General features: G+C 56.6%; 3 protein-coding genes across 7 annotated transcripts; 1 reads left to right on the top strand and 2 right to left on the bottom strand.

Annotated features, from left to right (window-relative positions):
* Positions 1–162: 162 nt before the first annotated feature.
* LOC119946764 (basic salivary proline-rich protein 4-like) lies at positions 163–6,449 on the top strand. The gene is made up of 11 exons (XM_038768213.1): positions 163–265; positions 475–610; positions 730–976; positions 1,518–1,584; positions 3,345–3,425; positions 3,956–4,060; positions 4,352–4,457; positions 4,598–4,746; positions 5,877–5,975; positions 6,087–6,272; positions 6,388–6,449. Exons 1-11 carry the CDS (start codon positions 163–165, stop codon positions 6,447–6,449), a joined length of 1,341 nt encoding a protein of 446 aa, XP_038624141.1.
* On the bottom strand, positions 6,296–10,759 carry CY4H17orf49 (chromosome Y4 C17orf49 homolog). 5 transcript variants are annotated; one of them, XM_038768601.1, is made up of 6 exons: positions 10,674–10,759; positions 10,382–10,476; positions 7,771–7,872; positions 7,043–7,218; positions 6,763–6,867; positions 6,296–6,575 (listed from the first exon to the last, which is right to left on the bottom strand). In XM_038768601.1, exons 1-6 carry the CDS (start codon positions 10,692–10,694, stop codon positions 6,502–6,504), a joined length of 573 nt encoding a protein of 190 aa, XP_038624529.1. In that variant the 5' UTR covers positions 10,695–10,759; the 3' UTR covers positions 6,296–6,501. The 5 variants fall into 5 exon arrangements, with proteins under 5 accessions (XP_038624529.1, XP_038624527.1, XP_038624530.1 ...); XM_038768599.1 differs by having other exon boundaries at positions 10,656–10,751; XM_038768602.1 differs by having other exon boundaries at positions 6,296–6,571; positions 10,656–10,750.
* A 3,353-nt stretch (positions 10,760–14,112) lies between these two features.
* Positions 14,113–19,652, bottom strand: RNASEK (ribonuclease K). The gene is made up of 3 exons (XM_038768783.1): positions 19,478–19,652; positions 14,757–14,836; positions 14,113–14,643 (listed from the first exon to the last, which is right to left on the bottom strand). Exons 1-3 carry the CDS (start codon positions 19,553–19,555, stop codon positions 14,502–14,504), a joined length of 300 nt encoding a protein of 99 aa, XP_038624711.1. The 5' UTR covers positions 19,556–19,652; the 3' UTR covers positions 14,113–14,501.
* Positions 19,653–22,920: the final 3,268 nt, after the last annotated feature.

Genomic DNA, 22,920 nt, shown 5'->3' with positions numbered 1-22,920 from the left:
GGGCCTTTCTCCCCCTCGTCCCCAGAAGCCCCCTCCACGCCCTCTTCTCTGAAGCCCCCAGCTCTCACCCCTGTCCAGCAGGGGCCTGGGTTTCTCCTCTCATGGGGGGGCGGGGGCGGAGTCTGTCCGGGCTGGAGATCCCGGCTCCTTTATAAAGTCGGGATGGGGAAGGAGGGGGCGGGAAGGCCGGACGCCTGGGTCGGCATCCTTCCTGCCTCCCCCGCTGCCCCCACCGGCAGGGGCCGGGGTGTGGCTCAGGCGAGGGGTGTGGGGTCCTAGGGCAGTTCTGGGGTGACTGGGAGGAGAGGTGCTAAGGAGGGGTGAGAGGTGTGAAGGAATGGGGTAGGCCGCCTGGATTTTTGAAGGGAGTGGAGGCTAGGGGTCGGGGGGCCGGAGGCAGGGCGAGGGCGACGAGATGGGTCCTCCCATCTCTACCCCAACCTCCCCACACGCAGCTCGTGATTTGGGGTCCAGGCCCCTGGAACTGCCCAGAGGGTGAGGGCCCGAGGGTCCGTGGGGAGCGAGAGGTCAAGGTCAAGGAAGCGGGGCCCCCGAGGGAGATGAGACGCCCCCAGATCACCTTCCCGGGGATCGGTGTGTGCGGGCGGGGGTGAGTACGGGGGGGCGGTGGAAGGTCGGTGGTGATGGCAGTGGTGTGGGGGGGTGCTTGGGACAGGCCAGGCCCGGATGTGATTTCTAGGCCATTTCCTGCCATTGTCCCGGGCCTAGCCGGAGCCACAGCTGTTTGCCCCTCCCCTGCCCCCCTCCCACCCCCGCCTGGGTGGCTGGGGAACCCCCCAATGGGGGCGGGAGAGAGGCCCCGGAGACCCAGGCGTCCGGCACCCCCACCCGCCAGGCTCCCAGCCTCCCACTCCCCCTCGCCCTGCGCCCCTCGGACATCGGGGTGACAGCCCGGCCACCCCTCCCCGACCCCCTGGGGCCGCATCTGCAGGTCCTTGATGTGCCAGGGGCTGCGGTGGGGGGGGGGTGGGGAGGGTCCTGGGGGGGGGTGGGGGGCTGGGGTGGGGGGGAGGGCTAGGGGGGGGTGGGGGGGCTCCAGTCTTGGTTCCGGGTCGCCACGTCTGCCTCTGCGGTGGCGGGCTGTGGCCGCGAGGTGGCGGTGGAGCGACGCGAAACTGGGCCCGCACGGGGCAGAGGCGGGAAGAACCCAGGCGCCCCAAGACCCCCAACCTTCCCATCCCTCCTCTCCCCCATCCATCCCCTGCATCTCCCCCTCCCCAAGGAACCCAAGCGTCCTGCAACTCCAGGTTCCCCACCCTCCCTCAGGGACCCCAGGCGACCTTGCCCCCCTGCTTTCCCTCCCCCTGCCGCTCACCCCGTTCCGTTTTTGTGTTTTGGGGGGGGTCTGTAGTAGGCATCACAGCCGTGAGCATCTGCGTCCGTTCCCTCAAATTGGGGTTGCTAGAGTACCACCAAAAGGGTGGAGTACGTTTGGAAGTTTTAGGGACCCCCCACTGGTTTTGGGGTGCACGGCTTCCCGGGAATTTCCCGCCCAGGCCGGATACTTTGGGGTTCGGCCGCGTTTGGGGAACGGGGAGCGTGACTGCGGGGGCCCCGAGTCACGTCTGAGCCCCTCGGGGCTGGGGACAGGCAGAGCGGTTGAGGGAGGGGTCGCTTCTTGAGGTGCGGGGGCAAGCGGTGGGTTGGAGGCCGTCGCCCTCTTGGGGTGCCCGGGGAATAGAGGGGTCCAAGGCCACCCGAGCGAGGCGCGTTTGTAGTAGGAGGGTGTGACTGGGGAGGGGCGGGAGGGGCGGCTGGCTTTGGGGGAGGGGATCGAGGGGACCCAGCCAAGGGGAGGGAGGGCCACGTCGGAGACCACGTTAGGGGGGTTGTGAAAGGTCAAGGGGTTTGGGGTGGGTTGCCAAGGGCGGTCCCGTTGAGACGTCAGGATTGAGGCCAAGAGGAGCTAAGCAGCGCCAGGTTTGGGGCGCTCGTTTGTGGGGGGCCCTGGAGTTCAGAGGGGCGGGGTCTAATGCGAGGTGCCAGAGAAGCTCAGGTCTTGGGGTGCCCCGGGAGCAGGCTTCAGGAAGCCCATTTGAGGAGGACAAGCTGATACATAGTTTTGGGGTAACCTCAGTGGGGCCTCTGGGCCATGGGACTGTATAGGGGGCTTGAGGGATGGGTTTCCGGAGTGGTCCAGAGGTCGGATCCTAGGCCGTATTGTTTGGGGGCATCGAGTTCAGTTTGGGACTACAGGGGTCCCAGGTCCCCTCCCTTGCCCCTTCTCTTTCCACCCATTCTAGGAACCCCAAATTCCTCCAGGCAGCAGGGGATTCAGGAAGGGGGCCTCCCCCAGGAGAGAGGTGGACAGGTGGGTGGGTTTTAGAATGGGGGGTGTCTCCCCAGACCCTCACCCGACCTCGGGTGCCCTCGCTGGTGTGGATTTGGGCAAGGTGGACTTCCGGTGATGGGGGGCACTGGGCCTTTGGCTTTTAGAATTCCCAAATGTTTCCCTCCGGGGAGGGCTGGCTGGAGAGGGTCGAGCCACGAGAGGGGAGGGGGCGGCCGGAGCTGGGGAGAGGGCCGTGGGGAAGGGGTTGGGCGGCCACCCTCTCCCCCCATCACCCCCGCCCCGTGAGGCCCAAACCACAGGAACGATTGGGCCTACCCCCTCCACAGAAAGGAGGAGTTGACCCGGGGGCTTGGAGGGGGCAGGTGGGCGAAGGGAACTGGGCACTGGAAAGGCTGTGAGTGTTTGGGGCCTTGGGGAGTGGTCCTGGTGCCCCCACACGCATCTCCCTGGGACCACCTAGGCCTGACTCAGGGGAGTGTTTGTGTGTGGGGTTTTTTTTTGGGGGGGGGGGGTCGGGGGGCTGCAGGGCTCCTGGATCCTAAAGGGAAGAATTTTGGGGGAGAAGAACTGAGTGAGGGGAGGATGCCCAGCCCTTTGAGAGGGGCTGGGAGGGCGGGTCTTGTGGGTCCCCCTTCCCCAAGCCCCCCGCCCCCCCCGGGTAAGGCAGCCTGTGCATCAGCAATGGCAGATTCAGCGTCGGACGCCCACCCTGCCTTCCGCACACCGAGAACCGCCGCTCCGTGGGGCCCGGCGGCGGGGGAGGGGGCCCGGCCCGCCTGGGTCCCCGGGGGTGGGGGGGCTGGGCCTGGACGGGGGGGGGGTCGGTCGGGGGGTGGGGGTGAGGGTGGGGGGGGTGGGTGGGGGGGGTGGGGGGTCCGCGGGTCCGGGAGGGGCGGGGGGGTGGGGTGGGGGGGAGACCGCGCTGTGAGCAGAGCCGAGCCGGAATTGGCACCGGGACAGGGACGGGCTGGCGGGAGGCAGTAGAGTGCTGGAATTTTCCCGCGGGAACGGGGGGCCCGGCGGACCCCAGACTCGGCAGTTAGGCTCGGGGGCGTCCCCCGGCCCCCCTGGAATTTTTGGGGATTTTTTGGGGGGCCGGGGCCCCCGCTAGGTGGGGTGAGGAATGTAGCGTTGGGAGAACGGGGCTGGAGAGTGTGGAGCCGCGTCTCCCGCCTTCGGAGGAGACGGGCTGCCCCGGCCGGGGGGTCCGAGGGGCTGGGGCGGGGGGAGCGTGCAGGCCCGACGGCCGGGGGGGCCCCGGGGACCCCCCTCGGGGGCACCCCCCCGGGCATCCATCCCCCACACACCCCCCAGCCCGGGCCGGCCCGAGGGGGGCAGAAGAGGCCAGAGATGGGACGGGCTGGGATGGGGGCCGGGGTCCTCGGCCTTCGGGACCCCTGAGACTGAGGATTTGGGGGGGGCCGCCCCCCAGGATCGGCCCCCCTCCGCTGGGGGGGGGGGGCCGGCCAGGACCTGGGGGGGGAGTGGCTGAGGTAAGTGGGGGCAACAGAGGGGGGACGGCGGAGATAACTACTTTGAGGGCCCAGTCGGGGGGCAGAGGGATTGGGGACCCCCCAGGAGAAGTCGGGGTGGGCCGGGAGGGGACAGGGTGCCCCCTCCACTCTTCCACCCACCCCCCAGCTCCAGAAAAGGGGGACGGGGGGGATGGGCAGCTCGGGACTCTGTATTTCCGGGTGACCCTTTGGAGCCATCCCGGCCTGCCGAACCCCTGGGTCCGGACCAGAGGTGTGTGTCTGCGTGGGGGGGGGGGCGTGGGGGAGGCGTGGGGGGGTGGTGGTCCTCCTCGGGGTCCCCCCCGCCCTGCCCTCCCCCCCCACCCACCCCACCACAACTTTTCTGACGGTCTTGGAGCACCGAGGGGGTCAGGGGAGGAGTGGGGTGCCAACTGGAGGGTGGCGAGGGGGAGGCCGGGGGTCCTCAAGGCTCCTGGGAGGTGGGGCCGGAGCCCCCTGGCCCGAGGGAGGGCAACGAGCTGCCTGCGCCATCTTTGATTTCTCCGGGCCTGGGTGGCTGCAGGCGTGGAAGCGAATTCTGACTCTCGGGGGGCTGTTTTCGGCCCCCCGGGGGACTGGATTCTGATCTCTGACCAGATGAGATCGGGGCCTGGGTCCCCTCAGGGAAGGTCTGAGAGGAGAGGGGAGAAGGAGGCCGGGTCAGGGAGGGGCCGGGGCCTCCGTGTGTCTGTGTGTGTTGTGTGGGGGGGGGAGCGGCAGGGAGGAGAGGCTCGCGTGGCGCCCCGGGGGCCGGGGCCTGCGACACCAGAGCCAACGGGGCCCGGGTCCGAGTCGCCACGGGCCAGGTGGCGGGGAGACAAGATCCACCCCTGGGTCCTGAGGGGGAGTCGGGGCTCCTGGCCCTCGTGGAGAGGGAGGTGGAACGGCTGACGGGCGGCAGAGTGGAGAGGGGTCTTGGTGATGGGCCTCGGGGGGGATGCCGGGGCCTGGGGGGAGGGGGGGGCGGAAGGGTCCAGAGGGGTCGGCGTGGAGGAGGGGGCTTGGTGCGCTTGTGCGGGTGAATGTCCGTGGGGGGGTGACCAGGCCGAGGGCAGGCGGCCGAGGGGGCCTGGAGGAGCGGGGCCGCGGGGGGATGGCAGGAGCTGAGGCTGGGGGCCGAGCGGTTGGCGGGGGTCACAGCGGGGAGGGGGCTGGAGTGGCCGAGGGGGGCCGGAGGGGCCCCGAGGGATGGATGGCGGGAGTTGGGGCCGAGGGCAGAACGGTTGAGGAGGCCGAGACTAGACTGGGCCGTGGCGGGGATGGAAGGACCCAGGGTAGGGGCAGGATGGCGGAGGGGGGCCGATGGCGGGGGGCGGGGGGAACTGAACAGATTTGGGGGGGCGCCCAGGTGCGGGGCGGGGTGGCCGACGAGACCCGGACTAGGAGCGGTGGGGGGATGGCAGGAGCCAAGTGTCAGGGCGGGGTAAAGTGGGGGCCGGGAGATGGGGAGGATGGTGGGGGCCGGGGCGGCTGGAGTGGCGGGAGAAGCCGGACGTTTGAGGGGGGCCGAGGCTTGGAGGAGGGGGGCTCAGCGCGGGAGCTGGGATGGTCCCAGAGGTGAGTGGAGGCCGAGTTGACGAAGGGTCAGGGTGCCGTAGGGGGTGAGGAGGGGAGGGAGAGAGCCCTGCTGTCAGCCCCAGATCACCAAGGTCTCCCCTCCAGGGTACCCCCTGGACCTGGGTCATCCCTCGTCATCGTCCCCCCCGCCCCCAGGCCTCCATTTCCTGTGCCCAGCCTCCATCTTGTGGGGCTGCTGAGGCCCCGGCCCTGAGGAGAGGGGGGAGGGGGGAGGTAGCACCGACTGAGCACCTTCCCCGGCGGCCCCCTCCCCTCGAGGGACCCCAGCCCCCCACCTGGGGGTAGGGGCCGGGGTCTCTCCCCGCCACAGCCCTGGCCCACCTCGGAAGGGGTGGGGGGCACCTCGCCTCCTTGCCCCCAGCTTCTGGGCCAGCCAGCGCCCCTGGCCCGGGGCTGAGGGGCCGAGGTCACCCCGGGCCAGGAGACCCCCTTCAGGCCATCCCCCTGCCCCCGTCCGTCTCGTGCCTCAGGTAGGCCCCCCGATCCGCCCGCCCCTGTCGTCGGGGTCCCCCCGCCCGTCCCCGCCGACCCCCGGGTCCCGCCCCCGCCCCAGCAGCACACCGTGGTTTGTACGGCGATGCGGCCGCGTCCAAACCACGCTGTGTTGTTAGAGCGAGGACGGGGGAGGCAGCTCGCGGGGGGGGGATACAGCCCCCCACCCACCCCCATCCCCGGCCCAGGCCGCCCCGCCTCTAGCAGCACAGAAATATTGGCCCCCTTGGGGTTCGGACCCTGGCCAGTATTCGTTGTGCTGCCCCAGGCGGGGCGGTGCGAGCAGCGGGGGCCCCTGGCACCGGGATCCGGGGGGGTCCTCGGGGGGTCCGCAGGAGGCGGGGAGGGAGAGCCGGTCCCGGGCGGCCGGACAGGTCACATGTCACCACACTGAGGCTGAGATGAGAGAAACATTTATTCTGGTCCGTATAAAAAAATGCCTGGCTGGCGGTTGGGGGGGACGACGGGGGAGGGGGTGCCCGGCCATAGTGTCCCGGAGCGGCAACCCCAACCCCCTTCCCGGGGGTCCCCGCAGCCCAGCCGCGGTCTGAGCCGTCTGCCGAGGTCGGAGGAGAAGCTGGAGGTTGGGCTTCGGGTCAGAGGTCAGCCAGTCGGCGGGAGTGCGGAGGGGCGATCCACGGAGGTCATGAGAAGGCCGGATTCCAGGGTCAGGCTGTCTGGACCAGGAAGAGATCGTCGGGGGCGATAGGGTGGGTTCGCCAGCGTCCCCTCCCCACCCGGCAGCCCTCCCCCCGACCCCCATTAACACACAAGAACTCCTCCCTTCTTACCCGGGCGGGGGGGTGGGGAGCCGGACGCCTGGGTCCCCAAGGAGGGCAGGGGAGGAGGGGAGGAGGGTCGTACCCTGATCGAAATTGAGCTTCTTGGCCGGCGGGGTTTCTCCCAACCCCTCGATGTCCACCAGGTCGCTGTTGGCGTCCGAGTCATTCAGTGCGCTGAGGGTCACGTCTGAGCCGGAGGAGGAAATCGGGGGGGGGGGGGGGGGGGGGGGAGAGTCACTCATCCTGTGGCCCACCCCCCCTTCACACCAGTTCAGACAGCCTTCTGCTTTGCGGCCTCCCACCCTCCGAGCACGGAGGGGCAAGACTCGGCCCCGGTGGCGGACCCCCGCCCGGCTCCTCACCTGCTGCCTTCTGCTTCTTCAGCACGGCCCCCTCTGGGTGGCTGGCGGCCGGCTGCGGGGCGGCCAGGCTCCCCCCGGTCACCCCCTTCTTGGGCCCTTTCTTGGGGGACTCGGCCGGGAGGGGCAGGCCCGAGTCCTCATAGACCTTCCGCTTCACGGTGGCCTTGATCTGAGCTCTGCGAGACGGGACGGGCGGGGGTCGGAGGGGACCCTACAATAAGCCATCGGACACCCCCTACCCAAGCATTCCCGGAGCTCCAAAAAGTCGGGGGGGGGGGAGGGGCCTGAGGAGCCCCATGCTCACATGGGGGAAGCCTGAGGAAAAATGCATAGAAAGTTCCCGCCCACCTGGCCTGGAAGAAAAACCAAACACACACAGACACACACGCCCCCCCGCCCCACCCACAAGCCAAAACAACAAGCAGCCCTCCCTATCCCTGGGCCAGCAAGCCCCCTCATCTAATCCAGTGGAGGAAGTTTCCCATAAAGGGGGGCGCTGAACCCCGACCAACACCCTGCTGCCCCAGGGAAGGCGGGGGGACCCCATGAACTGGAAGTAAGGGAGGGGTTGGGGGTGGCACAGGGGAAGGGGACAGTTCCCTTCAAAGCCCAGGCAGAGGGGCTGCGGGGGAGGAGGTTCTTGTGCTCCGGGGGGGTGGGGAGAAGACGGGAGGAGGCGCCTGTGGCGACCCCCTCCCCCGGGGACCCTCTCCCTCCCCACCCCTCACACAGTCCGGTCCTTGATGACACAGCTGATGTGATTCAGATCGTCCCCGAAGCGTTTCACCGCGGTTCTCAGCATCTCGATCTCTGTCTCTGTCCACTTCGCACTGCCAGGGGGTGGGAGGGTCGGGGAGGAGGAAGGGTGGGTCGGGGGGAAATCATCCTGTGGTTCCCCCCCACACACACCCCTCCCCTCCCTTCTTGAACCACCCAGAGTCTGGGGCTCCCCTTTGGAGCCTCTCCATAAAAGCCCCCCCGGAGAACCTCTCTGTTAGCCCCTTGCGGGCCGGGAACCTGTCTACCAACTGGGCTGTGCTGTCCTCTCCCAAGGACTACGTCTAGTGCTCTGCACACTGTAAGCGCTCAATAAATACCACTGATTGATTGGCTGATTGGTTGATTACATAAATCTGGGGAACGGGAACCATCACCACTGGGAACACTGACCGAAAAAGCTCCCAGATACACCCCCGGGGAAGATGGAATCACAATCCCTTGGAGACGCAGGCAGCCCGATGGGACCCTCCCCTCCCAGAACAGTTCCAAGAGACCCTCTAATAAGGTGGGAAAATTCTGTGGACACAACGCTGGGGACCCTGGAGCCAACCAGCCCGGGGAGGGCTTTGGCACCTAAACAATCCCAGAGACTTTCCTTTCTTTGCCTACCCTTCTCTCCCCAGTAACAGCCTGGGAGCCACCGGGGCCAAAACGCGACCTCAATCCATGGAAAGAGCGCAGAGAGAACAACAGGCGAACAAATCATCCGTGTGTCAACCACTCCGGGTGGGCCAAGACCCTTTTCAAAGGGGAGTGGAGGGCGAGTGATGGATGGGAGGAGGAAAAGGAGGTGGGAGAGGGGAAGAGATGAAGCAGCATGCCCTACTGGATACAGCCTTGAGCCCGGGAGTCAGAAGGACCTGAGTTCTAATCCCGCACCCGCCGCTTGGCTGCTGTGGGACCCTGGGCAAGTCACTTTGCTTCTCTGTGCCCCGGTTACCTCATCTGTCAAAAGGGGATTAAGAGAGCTTGGTACAGTGCTCTGCACACAGTAAGCGCTCAATAAATACGACTGAGTGAGTGAATGTGGGCAGGGACTGTGTCCAACCTGATTGTTTCGTATGTATTCCAGCGCTCAACGCTGTGCCTGGCACATAGTAAACGCTGAATAAATACCGTTAAAAAAACAAAACAAAAACCCAGGGGAGGGGGGAGAGAAACGTTAAACAAATACCATAAAAAAGAGAAGTGCTCATTAAGGATAATGATGCTAGTAATACGTGCCGGGCACTGTACTAAGCGCTTACCAAATACCATAAAAAAAGAGAAGCGCTTACCAAATGCCATAAAAAAGAGAAGCGCTTACCAAATACCATAAAAATGAGAAGCGCTTACCCAATACCATAAAAAAGAGACGCGCTTACCCAATACCATAAAATAGAGAAGCGCTTACCCAATACCATAAAATAGAGACGCGCTTACCCAATACCATAAAAAAGAGAAGCGCTTACTAAATGCCATAAAAAAGAAGCGCTTACCAAATGCCATAAAAAAGAAGCGCTTACCAAATGCCATAAAAAAGAGAGGCGCTTACCAAATGCCATAAAAGAGGCGCTTACCAAATGCCATAAAAAAGAGGCGCTTACCAAATACCATGAGAGGCGCTTACCAAATACAATAAAAAGGGAAGCGCTTACCAAATACCATAAAAAAGGGAAGCGCTTACCAAATACCATAAAAAAGAGAAGCGCTTACCAAATACCATAAAAAAGAGAAGCGCTTACCAAATACCATAAAAAAGAGAAGCGCTTACCTAATACCATAAGAGAAGCGCTTCCCAAATACCATAAAAAGAGAGGCGCTTACCAAATACCATAAAAAAGAGAAGCGCTTACCAAATACCATAATAAAGAGAGGCGCTTACCAAATACCATAAAAAAGAGAAGCGCTTACCAAATACCATAAAAAAGAGAAGCGCTTACCAAATACCATAAAAAAGGGAAGCGCTTCCCAAATACCATAAAAAAGAGAGGCGCTTACCAAATACCATAAGAGAGGCGCTTCCCAAATACCATAAAAAAGGGAAGCGCTTCCCAAATACCATAAAAAAGAGAGGCGCTTCCCAAATACCATAAAAAAGAGAGGCGCTTCCCAAATACCATAAAAAAGGGAAGCGCTTCCCAAATACCATAAAAAAGAGAGGCGCTTCCCAAATACCATAAAAAAGAGAGGCGCTTACCAAATACCATAAAAAAGGGAAGCGCTTCCCAAATACCATAAAAAAGAGAGGCGCTTACCAAATACCATAAAAAAGGGAAGCGCTTACCAAATACCATAGAAAAGAAGCGCTTACCAAATACCATAAAAAAGAGAAGCGCTTACCTAATATCATAAAAAAAGAGAAGCGCTTACCTAATACCGTAAGAGAAGCACTTACCAAATACCATAAAAAGAGAGGCGCTTACCAAATGCCATAAAAAAGAGAAGCTTTGTACCAAATACCATAAAAAAGGGAAGCGCTTACCCGATACCATAAAAAGAGAGGAGGAGGAGGAGGAGGGGGAGATAAAGAGCCGAAGGAGAGGAGGCAGGAGGGCAGTGGAAGTTGGGGAGACGTACCCCGCGGGGGAGGAGTCGGCCACCGGGTGCAGCTGCATAGTGAGCTCCCCGAGCTTCGTGAAGGCGGCCCCGGCGGCGGAGAAGATCTCCCCGACCTGCGGCACAGCGGTGGGGACCATCGGTATAACGGAGGGGAGGGGAGGGGAGGGGGGGGGCCCCCCCGCCCCCCCATCCTCAGGGGGCTAACGGGGGGTCCCCTCCCCTCCCCTCCCCCCGTCCCCGTTCCCCTCCCGTCCCGGCCCGTCCGTAGGGAGGGAGGGAGGGAGCGCTGTACCCGGGGGACGGGGGGCACCTTGGTGGACGCTGACGTCATGGCCCCCACGCCACCCGCAGCCACGACCGCGGGCGCCGGAGCCGCCGAGCCGCAGCGGGCCGGCTCCCCCGCCGCCGGAAGTCCCGCCCCCGCCCGCCACCCCGCCGGCCAATCCGCGCGCCGCCCGGCCCCGGCTGGCGCCCGCCGCCCGCGCCCGATTGGCCCTCCCGTCCCGCTGCCCTCTTTTGATTGGCCCTCCCCTCCCGCCCGGCTCTGGGCGGGGGCCCCGCGCTGCCGTGAGGCATGACGGGAAGGGCTCCCCTCGGGCAGGCGAGCTGTTAGTGACCATTCATTCATTCAATCGTACTTACTGAGCGCTTACTGTGTGCGGAGCGCTGTACTAAGCGCTTGGGAAGGACGAGTTGGCAACATATAGCGGGGCTCAATGGAAAGAGCCCGGGCTTTGGAGTCAGTGGTCATGGGTTCGAATCCTGGATCCGCCAATTGCCAGCTGTGTAACCTTGGGCAAGTCACTTCTCTGTGCCTCAGTTACCTCATCTGTAAAATGGGGATTGACTGTGAGCCCCCCGTGGGGCAACCTGATCACCTTGTATCCCCCCAGCGCTTAGAACAGCGCTTTGCACATAGTAAGCGCTTAATAAATGCCATTATTATTAATTTTGTTGGGTAGGGACTGTCTCTATATGTTGCCAATTTGTACTTCCCAAGCGCTTAGTACAGTGCTCTGCACATAGTAAGCGCTCAATAAATACGATTGATGATGATGATGATGATTATAGAGACACGGTCCCTACCCAACAGTCGGCTCACAGTCTAGAAGGGGGAAACAGAGAACAAAACAAAACATATTAACAAAATAAAATAAATAGAATAGATATGTACAAGTAAAATACATAGAGTAATAAATCCGTACAAACATATATACATGAGAAACAGGACTCGAAAATCCGCCTACTACAGTGCTGTGCACACAGTAAGCGCTCAATAAATACGATTGAATGAATGAATGAAAGAAAATCCGTGTGTTTATCGTTGCAGTGTCCTCTCCCAAGCGCTTAGTACGGTGCTCAGCACACAGTAAGCGCTCAATTAATGCCATTGACCATCTGGACTCTCCCCCTCTAATAATAATGATGGCATTTGTTCAGCGCTCCCTATGTGCAAAGCACTGTTCTAAGCGCTGGGGGGAATACAGGGTATCAGATTGTCTCACGTGGGGCTCACAGTCTTCATCCCCATTGTACAGATGAGGTCACTGAGGTACAGAGAAGTTAAGTGGCTTGCCCAAAGACACACAGCTGACAAGTGGCAGAGGCAGGATTTGAACCCATGACCTCTGGCTCCCAAGCCCGGGCTCTTTCCACTGAGTCACGCTGCTTCTCTAGACTGTCAGCTCGTGTGGACAGGGAATGTATCTGTTTACTGTTGTAGTGTCCTCTCCCAAGTGCCCTGCACTCAATAAATACCACTGACTAACCAAATGACATCCAGAGATGGGGCCCAGGTCCCTGGGGAGTCCAGACCAAGCCAATCAATCAATGATATTCATTGAGTACTTACTATGTGCAGAGCACTGTACTAAGTGCTTGGGAGGGCACAATGCAGCAGAATTAGCAAACACCCTCCCTGCTCATAGGGAACATAAGTTCATAACATAAGTCTGGAGGGGGAGGTAGATGTTGAAGTAATTTATAATTTAAAGATATGGACATAAATGCTGTGGGGTTAGGGGTGGGGTGAATATCAAATTCCCAAAGGTCACAAATTCAAGTTCATAGATGACACAGAACTATAGGAGGGAAAAATAGGGCTCAATCAGGGAAGGCCTCTTGGAAGAGGTGTAACCTTAATAAGTCTTTGAATCCATCAATCCTATTTGTGGAGCACTCACTGTGCGTAGAGCATGGTGCTAAGGGCTTGGGCAGTGTGCTTATTTTGAGTACGTGAGTCAGATGAGAAAGGCGAGTAGAGGGTAATACCAAAGTTATGGGCTTGGAAGACAGGGAAGATGGTGGTGCTGTTTATGGCGATGGGAAAGTTGGGGAGGCCAAGGTTTCAGTGGGAAAATGAGGAGTTTGGCTTATCGATTACCACATGTAAAAAACACCGATTTATTCACTTGCCTGTTTTGTCACTCTCGGTGACAGCTATTAAACAATTTACAGGTGTTCACTTTCCCTTTAGACAGCAAGTTCCTTGAGGGCAGAGGATTTATTTCCTCTTCTCTTCTTTCACTCCCTTCTGTGTCAACCTTGCACCTGGATTCACCCCACAGAATTTACGTCCATAGCCATCATTGATGTATTTATATTGTTTGTTTTCCCCTCTAGACTGTTAAGAGGGGAACACATCAACCAACTCTGTCGTATTGGATCCTCCCAAGCGCTTAGTACAGCGCTTTGCCCAGGTAAGCTCTCAATACCATAGATTGGTTGATAGGGTGATAGAAAAGCACTGTGCTGGGTGCTACGGACTTAGACATGATTGCTACCTTCAAGGAGCTTAAAAATCTAGCAGACCCAAGGAGAGCAGGGCAGTGAGGATCCAGCCTTCAAGAACCACCTTTAGGTTCACTGTCCCGTAATGATAACTGTGGCATTTGTTGAGCAGCCTTCCTTGCTTTAGCCCTCTTTTCTTCTTCTCCTATTCCTTCCTACATGACCCAGCCTTGCTCCTTTTATTCACCCCTGCCCCCAGCCCAGCTCTTACATCCATATCTGTAATTTTATTTCTATTAATGTCTGTCTCCCCTTCTAGACTGTAACTTCATTGTGGGCAGGGAACGTATCTATTAGATTGTTGTGTTGTCCTCTCCCAAGCGGTTGGTACAGTCCTTGGCACACACAATATGATTACTTACTCTTTGTCGAGCACTGTACTAAGCGCTGGTAGATACTACATAAGCAGGTTCCTGTCCCGCATGGTAATCCTACTCTAAGGGAAAGGGAGAACAGCCATCTAAGCCCAGGAAACTAAAGCACAGAACAGTTAAGTGCCTTGCACAAAGTCCCTCAGCAGACACGTGGCAAAGCTGGGATGGGAACCCAACATGGTCTAACACAGAGACAGCCTGGGTCTGGGGGTCCAAAGGACCTGAATTCTAATCCCAACTCTGCCAATTGCTTGCTGTGCGACTGTGGGCAAGTCACATAACTTTTCTGGGCCTCAGTTTCCTCAACCGCAAAATGGGGCTACCCGTTCTCCTTCCTAAATTGTGAGCCCCATGAGGGACAGGGACTAGGTCTGACCTAATTAACTTGTACCAACCCCAGCGCTTAGAACGGTGTTTGACATAATAAGCGCTTAACAAATACTATAAAAAAACAAAACAAAACAGTGCCAGGCCTGGGCTCTTTCCGCTAGGCTGGGCAGGCTACAGCCTCCTCCATCCGTTCCGCTCCCCTCCCCCATGCCAGTCTGTCACTCATTCCATCCCCGCATCACACAAGGCACAAGCCACAGCACAGCTCCATTTTATTAGGGCCTTGCATCCGGAGACGGGGGAGAAATTCCAAGGTTCCTTCACATCACCCAAAGATTTTTGTTTTTGCTTTGAGGCAGGGGGTGGGATTCGTGGGGAAGAGAGAACGGGAAAGGGGTGTGTGCTCCTCTGGGCCTCATGTCCTCCTCCCCTTCGGGATCCAACCAGATGCAAGGTTGGTGTGGTGGTGGGGTGGAGACGGGGGGGAAGACAGGATAATCCAGGGGTGGGCGAGGAGGAAGGGTCTTCTGGTCTCCGTCTTCCGGCCAGCCCGGGCCTCCGGGGCTGAAACTGAGGGTGAAGTTGGGGGCGGGGGTGTGTCTTTAAATAACTGAGGGAAGGGGATGGGGGCCGGCCCCTGCCTCCTAACGGACCATGTATTCCTTGCGCTTGTTGAGTCGGACCTGGCAGAAGGAGAAGCCGCCCAACACGAGGTAGAGGCCGGCGGCGATGAAGCAGTTGTAGCTCACTTGCTCATAGAGATCGTAGATCTTCTGAGGGTTGGGCCTGGAGCGGGGTGGGGGGTGGTGCAGGGAGGGAGTGTGAAGGAGGGGGTTCCGAGCCACCAGCCCTCCCCATCACCCCTCTACCCGGCCTCATCGAGGCAGCCCCCAACTCACTCATGGAAGTCGCTCTCCGTGAAGGGTACGTCCTCGATAAGGACGGCCGAGTGCACGTTGAAGAAAACCCCGAGCAGGACCTGGGGGGTGGAGGAACAGGGGAAGGGGGTGATGGGTCTCAGCTCCCCAGATGATGATGATAATAACAGTGGTATTTTTTAAGTGCTTACTATGTGTCAAGCATTTTTTTAAGCGCTGGGGTAGATGCAAGATAATCAGGTTGGACACAGTCCTTGTCCCGCATGGGGCTCACAGTCTTAATCCCCATTATAAAGACAAGGGAACCGAGGCACAGAGAAGTGGCTTGCCTAAGGTCACACAGCAGACACACAACAGAGCTGGGAATAAAACCCATGTCCTCTGACTCCCAGGCTCTTTCCACCAGGTCACAAGGGTATTTATTAAGCACTTACTATGTTCTAAGTGCTAGGAGAGTTACAAGATAATCAGGTTAATCACAGTCTGCTGTGTGACCTTGGGCAAGTCACAATTTTTCTGTGCTTCAATTTCCTCATCTGAAAAGGAATTAAAACTATGAGCCCCATGAGGAACAAGGACTGTTGTCCAACCCGGTTATCTTGTATCTACCCCAGCACAGAGGAAGCGCTTCACAAATAACACAATCATCATCACCATCATTATTATTAAGGAGCATGGTGTAATGGATAGAGCGCGGGCCTGGGCCTCGGGTAGTCATGGGTTCTAATCCCGGCTCTGCCACTAGTCTGCTGTGCGACCTTGGGCACGTCACTTGACTTTTCTGGATCTCAGTTACCTCATCTGTAAAACGGGGATTGAGACTGTGAGCCCCATGTGGGACAGGGGACTGTGTCCAACCCGATTTACTTGTATCCACCCCATTGGATACAAGCTTGATATAGTAAGCGTTTAACAAATACCACAGTTATTATTATTATTTGGCAGAGCTGGGATTAAAACCCAGGTCCTTCTGATGCCCAATCAATCATATTTATTGCGCGCTTACTGTGTGCACAGCACTGTACTAAGCGCTTGGGAAGTACAAGCTGGCAACATATAGAGACGGTCCCGGATCTCCTCCCCTCCCTGGGACCCCAAAATCCATCAATCAGTGGTATTTATTGAGCACATACTGTATGCTGTGCAGAGCCCCGTATTCAGGGCCTGGGAGAAGACAATGCGGTAGAGTTGGTAGACACGTCCCACTGCCACACCTTGCTGTTTCCAAAACAGGAGGGCTGGGCTGGCCCGGGCCAGACTGGACCCCTTCGCACCCGGAAGGTCACAGTGAAGTGGCAGAAAGGTGACAGAGAGGGAAGAAGTAGGACACCAGCTTCCCCATTTTCTTTCCGGCATTTTTCAAGTGCTTACTATGTGCCAGGACTGTACTAAGCACTGGGGTACATCCAAACTCCTCAGGTTGGGCACAGTCCATGTCCCACATGGGGCTCGCAGTCTTAATACCCATTTTACAGTTTAGGAAAACTTGGGCACAGAGAAGTGACTTGCCCAAGGTCACGCAGCAGACAAGTGGTGGAGCGCGATTAGAACTCGGGTCCTCTGACTCCCAGGCTGGGGCTCTTTCCACTAAGCCACACTGCCTTCTCAGCTTCCACCAGTTCCCTCTCCCTTCCTGAGCCGGGGTAGTCACCATCACGGGATGGGGAACACACCAACTTCCTCTCGTTTGCTCCCATCCCCCCACTCCGGTCTGCCTACTCCGTCGTATTGGACTCTCCCAAGCGCTTAGTACAGAGCTCTGCACAGAGTAAGCGCTCAGGAAAAACCATGGATGATGACGATGAAGAGCCAGGGACTGAGTCCCACCCCATTACTTTGTATCCACCCCAGCGCTTAGTAATCATAATGATGGTATTTGTTAAGCGCTCACTACGTATCAAGCATTGTTCTGAGCACTGGGATGGATACAACCTAATCAGGTTGGACACTGTCCCTGTCCCACATGGGGATCACAGTCCCATTTTACAGATGAGGCAACTGAGGCCCAGAGAAGTGAAGTGACTTACCCAAGGTCACTTAGACAAGTGGCTAGCCTGAGCCCATTGCTGAGTAGGGACCGTCTCTATCTCTTGCCGATTTGTACTCTCCCAAGCGCTTAATACAGCGCTCCGCACACAGTAAATGCTCAAACAATACGATTGAATAAATGAATGGCGGAGGCAGGATTAGAACCCATGACCTCCTGACTCCCGGGTCCGTGTTCTAATCACTACGCAGTACAGTGCCTGGCACGTAATAAGCGCTTAATGGAGAAGCAGCATGGCTCGGTGGAAAGAGCCCGGGTTTTGGAGTCACAGGTCATGGGTTCAAACCCCGGCTCCACCCATTGTCAGCTGTGGGACTTTGGGCAAGTCACTTAACTTCTCTGTGCCTCGGTTACCTCATCTGTAAAATGAGGATTAAGACTGTGAGACCCCTGTGAGACAACCTGATCACCTTGTAACCTGCCCAGCGCTTAGAACACTGCTTTGCACATAGTAAGCAATTAATACCATTATTATTATTATTATTATTATTAACAGATACCACAGTTATTGTTGAGGGGAATAGGCGACCCCAGCCACACAGTACCTCCTCCCCTCTCCCTCCTCCCGGGCCAACCTTGGTGGGAGGTGAGGGTCCTGCCTTTAAGCCCCTCCATCGCCCCGTCCCCTTTTAGCAGCCTAGCTCAGTGAAAAGAGCCCGGGCTTGGGAGTCAGAGGTCATGGGTTCAATAAATACGATTGATTGATAGTAAGCGCTTAATAAATGCCATCATTATTATTATCATGGGGATGCAGACTGTGAGCCCCCCCCGTGGGGCCACCTCATTCATTCATTCAATCGTGTTTATTGAGCGCTTACTGTGTGCAGAGCACTGTACTAAGCGCTTGGGGAGTACAACTTGGCAACATATAGAGACGGTCCCTACCCAACAGTGGGCTCACAGTCTAGAAGGGGATGTAGAATCAATCAATCGTATTTATTGAGCGCTTACTATGTGCAGAGCACTGTACTAAGCGCTTGGTAAGTCCAAGTTGGCAACATATGAAGATGGTCCCTACCCAACAGTGGGCTCACAGTCTAGAAGGGGGTCTAGAATCAATCATTCGTATTTATTGAGCGCTTATTATGTGCAGAGCACTGTACTAAGCACTTGGGAAGTACAAGTTGGCAACATACAGAGACGGTCCCTACCCAAACAGTGGGCTCACAGTCTAGAAGGGGGTCTAGAATCAATCAATCAATCAGTCGTATTTATTGAGCGCTTACTATGTGCAGAGCACTGTACTAAGCACTTGGGAAGTAAAAGTTGGCAACATACAGAGACGGTCCCTACCCAAACAGTGGGCTCACAGTCTAGAAGGGGGTCTTAGAATCAATCAATCAATCGTATTTATTGAGCGCTTACTGTGTGCACAGCACTGTACTAAGCGCTTGGAAAGTACAAGTTGGCAATCAATCAATCGTATTTACTGAGCGCTTACTGTGTGCAGAGCACTGTACTAAGCGCTTGGGAAGTACAAGTTGGCAATCAATCAATCGTATTTATTAAGCGCTTACTGTGTGCAGGGCACTGTACTAAGCGCTTGGTAAGTCCAAGTTGGCAACATATAGAGACGGTCCCTACCCAACAGTGGGCTCACAGTCTAGAAAGGGATCTAGAATCAATCAATTGTATTTGTTGAGCGCTTACTATGTGCAAAGCACTGTACTAAGCTCTTGGTAAGTCCAAGTTGGCAACATATAGAGACGGTCCCTACCCAACAGTGGGCTCACAGTCTAGAAGGGGGTCTAGAATCAATCAATCACTCGTATTTATTGAGCGCTTACTATGTGCAGAGCACTGTACTAAGCACTTGGGAAGTACAAGTTGGCAACATACAGAGACGATCCCTACCCAAACAGTGGGCTCACACTCTAGAAGGGGGTCTTAGAATCAATCAATCAATCGTATTTATTGAGCGCTTACTGTGTGCAGAGCACTGTACTAAGCGCTTGGGAAGTCCAAGTTGGCAACATATAGAGACAGTCCCTACCCAACAGTGGGCTCACAGTTTAGAAGGGGGTCTAGAATCAATCAATCAATCAATCGTATTTATTGAGCGCTATGCGCACAGCACTGTACTAAGCGCTTGGTAAGTCCAAGTTGGCAACATATAGCGACAGTCCCTACCCAACAGTGGGCTCACAGTCTAGAAGGGGGTCTAGAATCAATCAATCGTATTTATTGAGTGCTTACTGTGTGCAGAGCACTGTACTAAGCGCTCGGGAAGTCCAAGTTGGCAACATATAGAGACAGTCAATCAATCAATCGTATTTACTGAGCGCTTCCTGTGTGCAGAGCACTGTACTAAGCGCTTGGGAAGTCCAAGTTGGCAACACACAGAGACAGTCCCTACCCAACAGTGGGCTCACAGTCTAGAAACCTCCCCAGTGCTCAGAACAGCGCTTTGCACATAGTAAGCGCTTAATAAATGCCCTCCTTATCATCAATCGTATTTATTGAGCGCTTACTATGTGCACAGCACTGTACTAAGCGCTTGGGAAGTCCAAATTGGCAACATCTAGAGACAGTCCCTAATCCAACAGTGGGCTCACAGTCTAAATGGGGGAGACAGAGAACAAAACCGAACACACTAACAGAATAAAATAAATAGAATAGATAGGTACAAGTAAAATAAATAAATAGAGTAATAAATATGTACAATATATATATATATATAGGTTATCCGTATTACCAGCATGATGACTCCCCAGGCGCTCAGGACGATGCCGCAGGCGGCCAGCTTGGGCCCGCAGCACAGGAGAGAGGCCATGGCCCGGGGCAGCCGAGCCGGACCGAACCGGATCAAACCGGATCGAACCGGACCGAACCTGAGGGGACGGGCCGCCCGACCAGTCTCTGAGGAGACGACGACGATGAGAGGTCGAGGAGGGGAAGGGGGCGTGGCCAGGGCGCGCGCATGCGCGGGCCGCCCCACGGAGAAGGCGGGGGGGAATGGCGGCGACGGTGACGGACGAAAAAAGCCCGCCAACGAGCCGGACCCCCGCCTCCCGTCGCTCCGTCGCCTCACCCAACCTCCGGTTTGGGACGGGATGTTCCCGGTAAATGCGGGATCCCCGAACGGAGGTAAAGGACGGCGCGGGGTGGGCGCGTCTCCCCTCCTCCCGGCTGACTTGGTACGATCCGCGGCCTGGTCACGTGGCCGCCCGCGCGCCGCGTCACGTGACGGGGGAGGGCGGAAAAAGGGGAACTGCCTTTTTTTTTGGTGCGGTGTCTGTCAATCAATCAGTCAGTCGTGTTTATTGAGCGCTTACGGTGCGCAGAGCACTGCACTGAGCGCTTGGGAAGCACAAGTTGGCAACATAGAGAGACGGTCCCCACCCAGCAGTGGGCTCACAGTCTAGAAGGGGGTCTAGAATCAATCAATCGTATTTATTGAGCGCTTACTGTGTGCAGAGCACTGGACTAAGCGCTTGGGAAGTCCAAGTTGGCAACATCTAGAGACGGTCCCTACCCAACAGTGGGCTCACAGTCTAGAAGGGGGTCTAGAATCAATCAATCACTCGTATTTATTGAGCGCTTACTGTGTGCAGAGTATTGTACTAAGCACTTGGGAAGTACAAGTTGGCAACATATAGAGACAACCAATCAATCAATCGTATTTATTGAGCGCTTACTGTGCGCAGAGCACTGTACTAAGCGCTTGGGAAGTCCAAGTCGGCAACATCTAGAGACGGTCCCTACCCAACAGTGGGCTCACAGTCTAGAAGGGGGTCTAGAATCAATCAATCAATCGTATTTATTGAGCGCTTACTGTGTGCAGAGCACTGCACTAAGCGCTTGGGAAACACAAGTTGGCAACATATAGAGACGGTCCCTACCCAACAGTGGGCTCACAGTCTAGAAGGGGGTCTAGAATCAATCAATCACTCGTATTTATTGAGCGCTTACTGTGTGCAGAGCACTGGACTAAGCGCTTGGGAAGTACAAGTTGGCAACATATAGAGACAGTCAATCAATCAATCGTATTTATTGAGCGCTTACTGTGCGCAGAACACTGTACTAAGCGCTTGGGAAGCACAAGTTGGCAACATCTAGAGACAGTCCCTACCCAACAGTGGGCTCACAGTCTAGAAGGGGGTCTAGAATCAATCAATCAATCGTATTTATTGAGCGCTTACTGTGTGCAGAGCACTGTACTAAGCGCTTGGGAAGTACAAGTAGGCAACATATAAAGACAGTCAATCAATCAATCAACCAATCAATCGTATTTATTGAGCGCTTACTGTGCGCAGAGCACTGTACTAAGCGCTTGGGAAGTACAAGTTGACAACATATAGAGACGGTCCCTACCCGACAGTGGGCTCACAGTCTGTCAGTTCTGCGATGGTGTTTATGGGTCGCTCCCTACGTGAGGGCCACTGTACTTAGAGCTTGAGAGAGTAACGATAATAATGACGGTATTTGCTAAGCACTTACTATAATAATAATAATAATAATAATGGCATTTATTAAGCACTTACTATGTGCAAAGCACTGTTCTAAGCGCTGGGGGAGGTTACAAGGTGATCAGGTTGTCCCACGGGGGGCTCGACAGGGTCAGGGAACGTGTCCGCTAATCCTGCTTTCTGGTACCCAGCGCTTAGTAATGATAATACTAATGAAGGCATTTGTTCAGTGCTCACTATGTGTGAAGCACTGTTCTAAGCGCTGGGGGGGATACAAGATGATCAGGTTGACCCACGTGGGGCTCACAGTCTTCATCCCCATTTTACAGATGAGGTAACTGAGGCCCAGAGAAGTGAAGTGACTTGCCCAAAGTCACACAGCTGACAATTGGTGGAGCCGGGATTTGAACCCACGACCTCTGACTCCAAACCCTGTGCTCTTTCCATTGCGCCACGCTGCTTCTCTATGTGTCAGACACTGCAGCGTGGCTCAGTGGAGAGAGCCCGGGCTTGGGAGCGGGTTCTAATCCCGGCTCCGCCACATGTCTGCTGTGTGACCTTGGGGAAGTCACTTCACTTCTCTAAGCCTCAGTGACCTCATTTGTAAAATGGGGATGAAGACTGTGAGCCCCACATGGGACAACCTGATCACCTTGTATCCCCCCCAGTGCTTAGAACAGTGCTTCGCACATAGCACTGAACAAATGCCATCATTAGTATTATTATTACTAAGCGCTGGGTAACAGAAAGCAGGATTAGCGGACACGTTCCCTGCCCCCGTCGAGTTTACAGGCTAATGACTGTGGTATTTGCTAAGGGCTTACTTTGTGCCAGGCACTGTACTAAGCGCTGAGTACCAGGATTAGCAGACACATTCCCTGCCCATAACTAGTTTACAGTCTAATAATGTGGTATTTGCTAAGCGTTTATTATGTGCCAGGCACTGTACTAAGTGCTGGTACCAGGTAGTAGAATTAATAGACCAGTTCCCTGCCCACAATGAGTTTACAGTCTAGTAATAACTTTGGTATTTTTAGACTTTAGACTGTGAGCCCACTGTTGGGTAGGGACTGTCTCTATGTGTTGCCAATTTGTACATCCCAAGCGCTTAGTACAGTGCTCTGCACACAGTAAGCGCTCAATAAATACGATTGATGATGATGATGATGATGGTATTTACTAAGTGCTTACTATGTGCCAGGCACTGTACTAAGCGCTGGGGTAGATACAATATCATCGGGTTGGACGCGGTCCCTGTCCCACATAGGTCTTACAGTATTCACCCCCATTTTTCAGAAGAGGAAACTGAGGCACGGAGAAATTAAAGTGACTTGCACGAGGTCACAGCAGACAAGTGGCGGAGCCGGGATTAGAACCCAGGTCCTCTGACTCCCAGCCCCATGGTCTTTCCACTAGACTGCACTGCTTCTTTCTATCCCCTTTGAGCCCCAACAGGGACTTCACCGTCACATCTATCAGTCACCTCTCCTTCAATCAGTGGTATTTATCGAGCATTTACTGTGTGCAGAGCACTGTACTAAGCACTTGGGGAGAGTCCGGTCCAACAGAGCTGATAGACGCGTCTAGACTGTAACACCGTTGGGGACAGGGAATGTGTCTGTTTATTGGTCTTCTTAGCACGGTGCTCTGCTCGCGGTAAGTGCTCAGTAAATATGACTGACTGATGCACCCTCTGCCTGTGATGTTCTTCAAACAGCAGCCCACACAT

This window comes from Tachyglossus aculeatus, chromosome Y4, assembly GCF_015852505.1.
Source record: "Tachyglossus aculeatus isolate mTacAcu1 chromosome Y4, mTacAcu1.pri, whole genome shotgun sequence".
Taxonomy (NCBI): Eukaryota; Metazoa; Chordata; class Mammalia; order Monotremata; family Tachyglossidae; genus Tachyglossus; species Tachyglossus aculeatus.
This window is presented reverse-complemented; position numbering and strand designations above follow the sequence as displayed.

What these genes read in the sequence shown, in the direction of transcription:
- LOC119946764 (XM_038768213.1), top strand. Translation starts at nt 163, where the DNA reads ATGGGGAAGGAGGGGGCGGGAAGGCCGGACGCCTGGGTCGGCATCCTT. An exon ending in CTGCGGGGGCCCCGAGTCAC is followed by an intron (nt 1,585 to 3,344) that starts GTCTGAGCCCCT and finishes GGCGGACCCCAG; the next exon opens with ACTCGGCAGTTAGGCTCGGG. An exon ending in GGGGCCGGGGCCCCCGCTAG is followed by an intron (nt 3,426 to 3,955) that starts GTGGGGTGAGGA and finishes CCCACCCCCCAG; the next exon opens with CTCCAGAAAAGGGGGACGGG.
- CY4H17orf49 (XM_038768599.1), bottom strand. Translation starts at nt 10,694, where the DNA reads ATGACGTCAGCGTCCACCAAGGTGCCCCCCGTCCCCCGG. An exon ending in GAAGAAGCAGAAGGCAGCAG is followed by an intron (nt 6,868 to 7,042) that starts GTGAGGAGCCGG and finishes CCTCCGGCTCAG; the next exon opens with ACGTGACCCTCAGCGCACTG. An exon ending in GAAGCTCAATTTCGATCAGG is followed by an intron (nt 6,576 to 6,762) that starts GTACGACCCTCC and finishes TTCCTGGTCCAG; the next exon opens with ACAGCCTGACCCTGGAATCC.
- RNASEK (XM_038768783.1), bottom strand. Translation starts at nt 19,555, where the DNA reads ATGGCCTCTCTCCTGTGCTGCGGGCCCAAGCTGGCCGCCTGCGGCATC. An exon ending in CCTGGGGAGTCATCATGCTG is followed by an intron (nt 14,837 to 19,477) that starts GTAATACGGATA and finishes TCCACCCCCCAG; the next exon opens with GTCCTGCTCGGGGTTTTCTT. An exon ending in ACGGAGAGCGACTTCCATGA is followed by an intron (nt 14,644 to 14,756) that starts GTGAGTTGGGGG and finishes ACCCCGCTCCAG; the next exon opens with GCCCAACCCTCAGAAGATCT.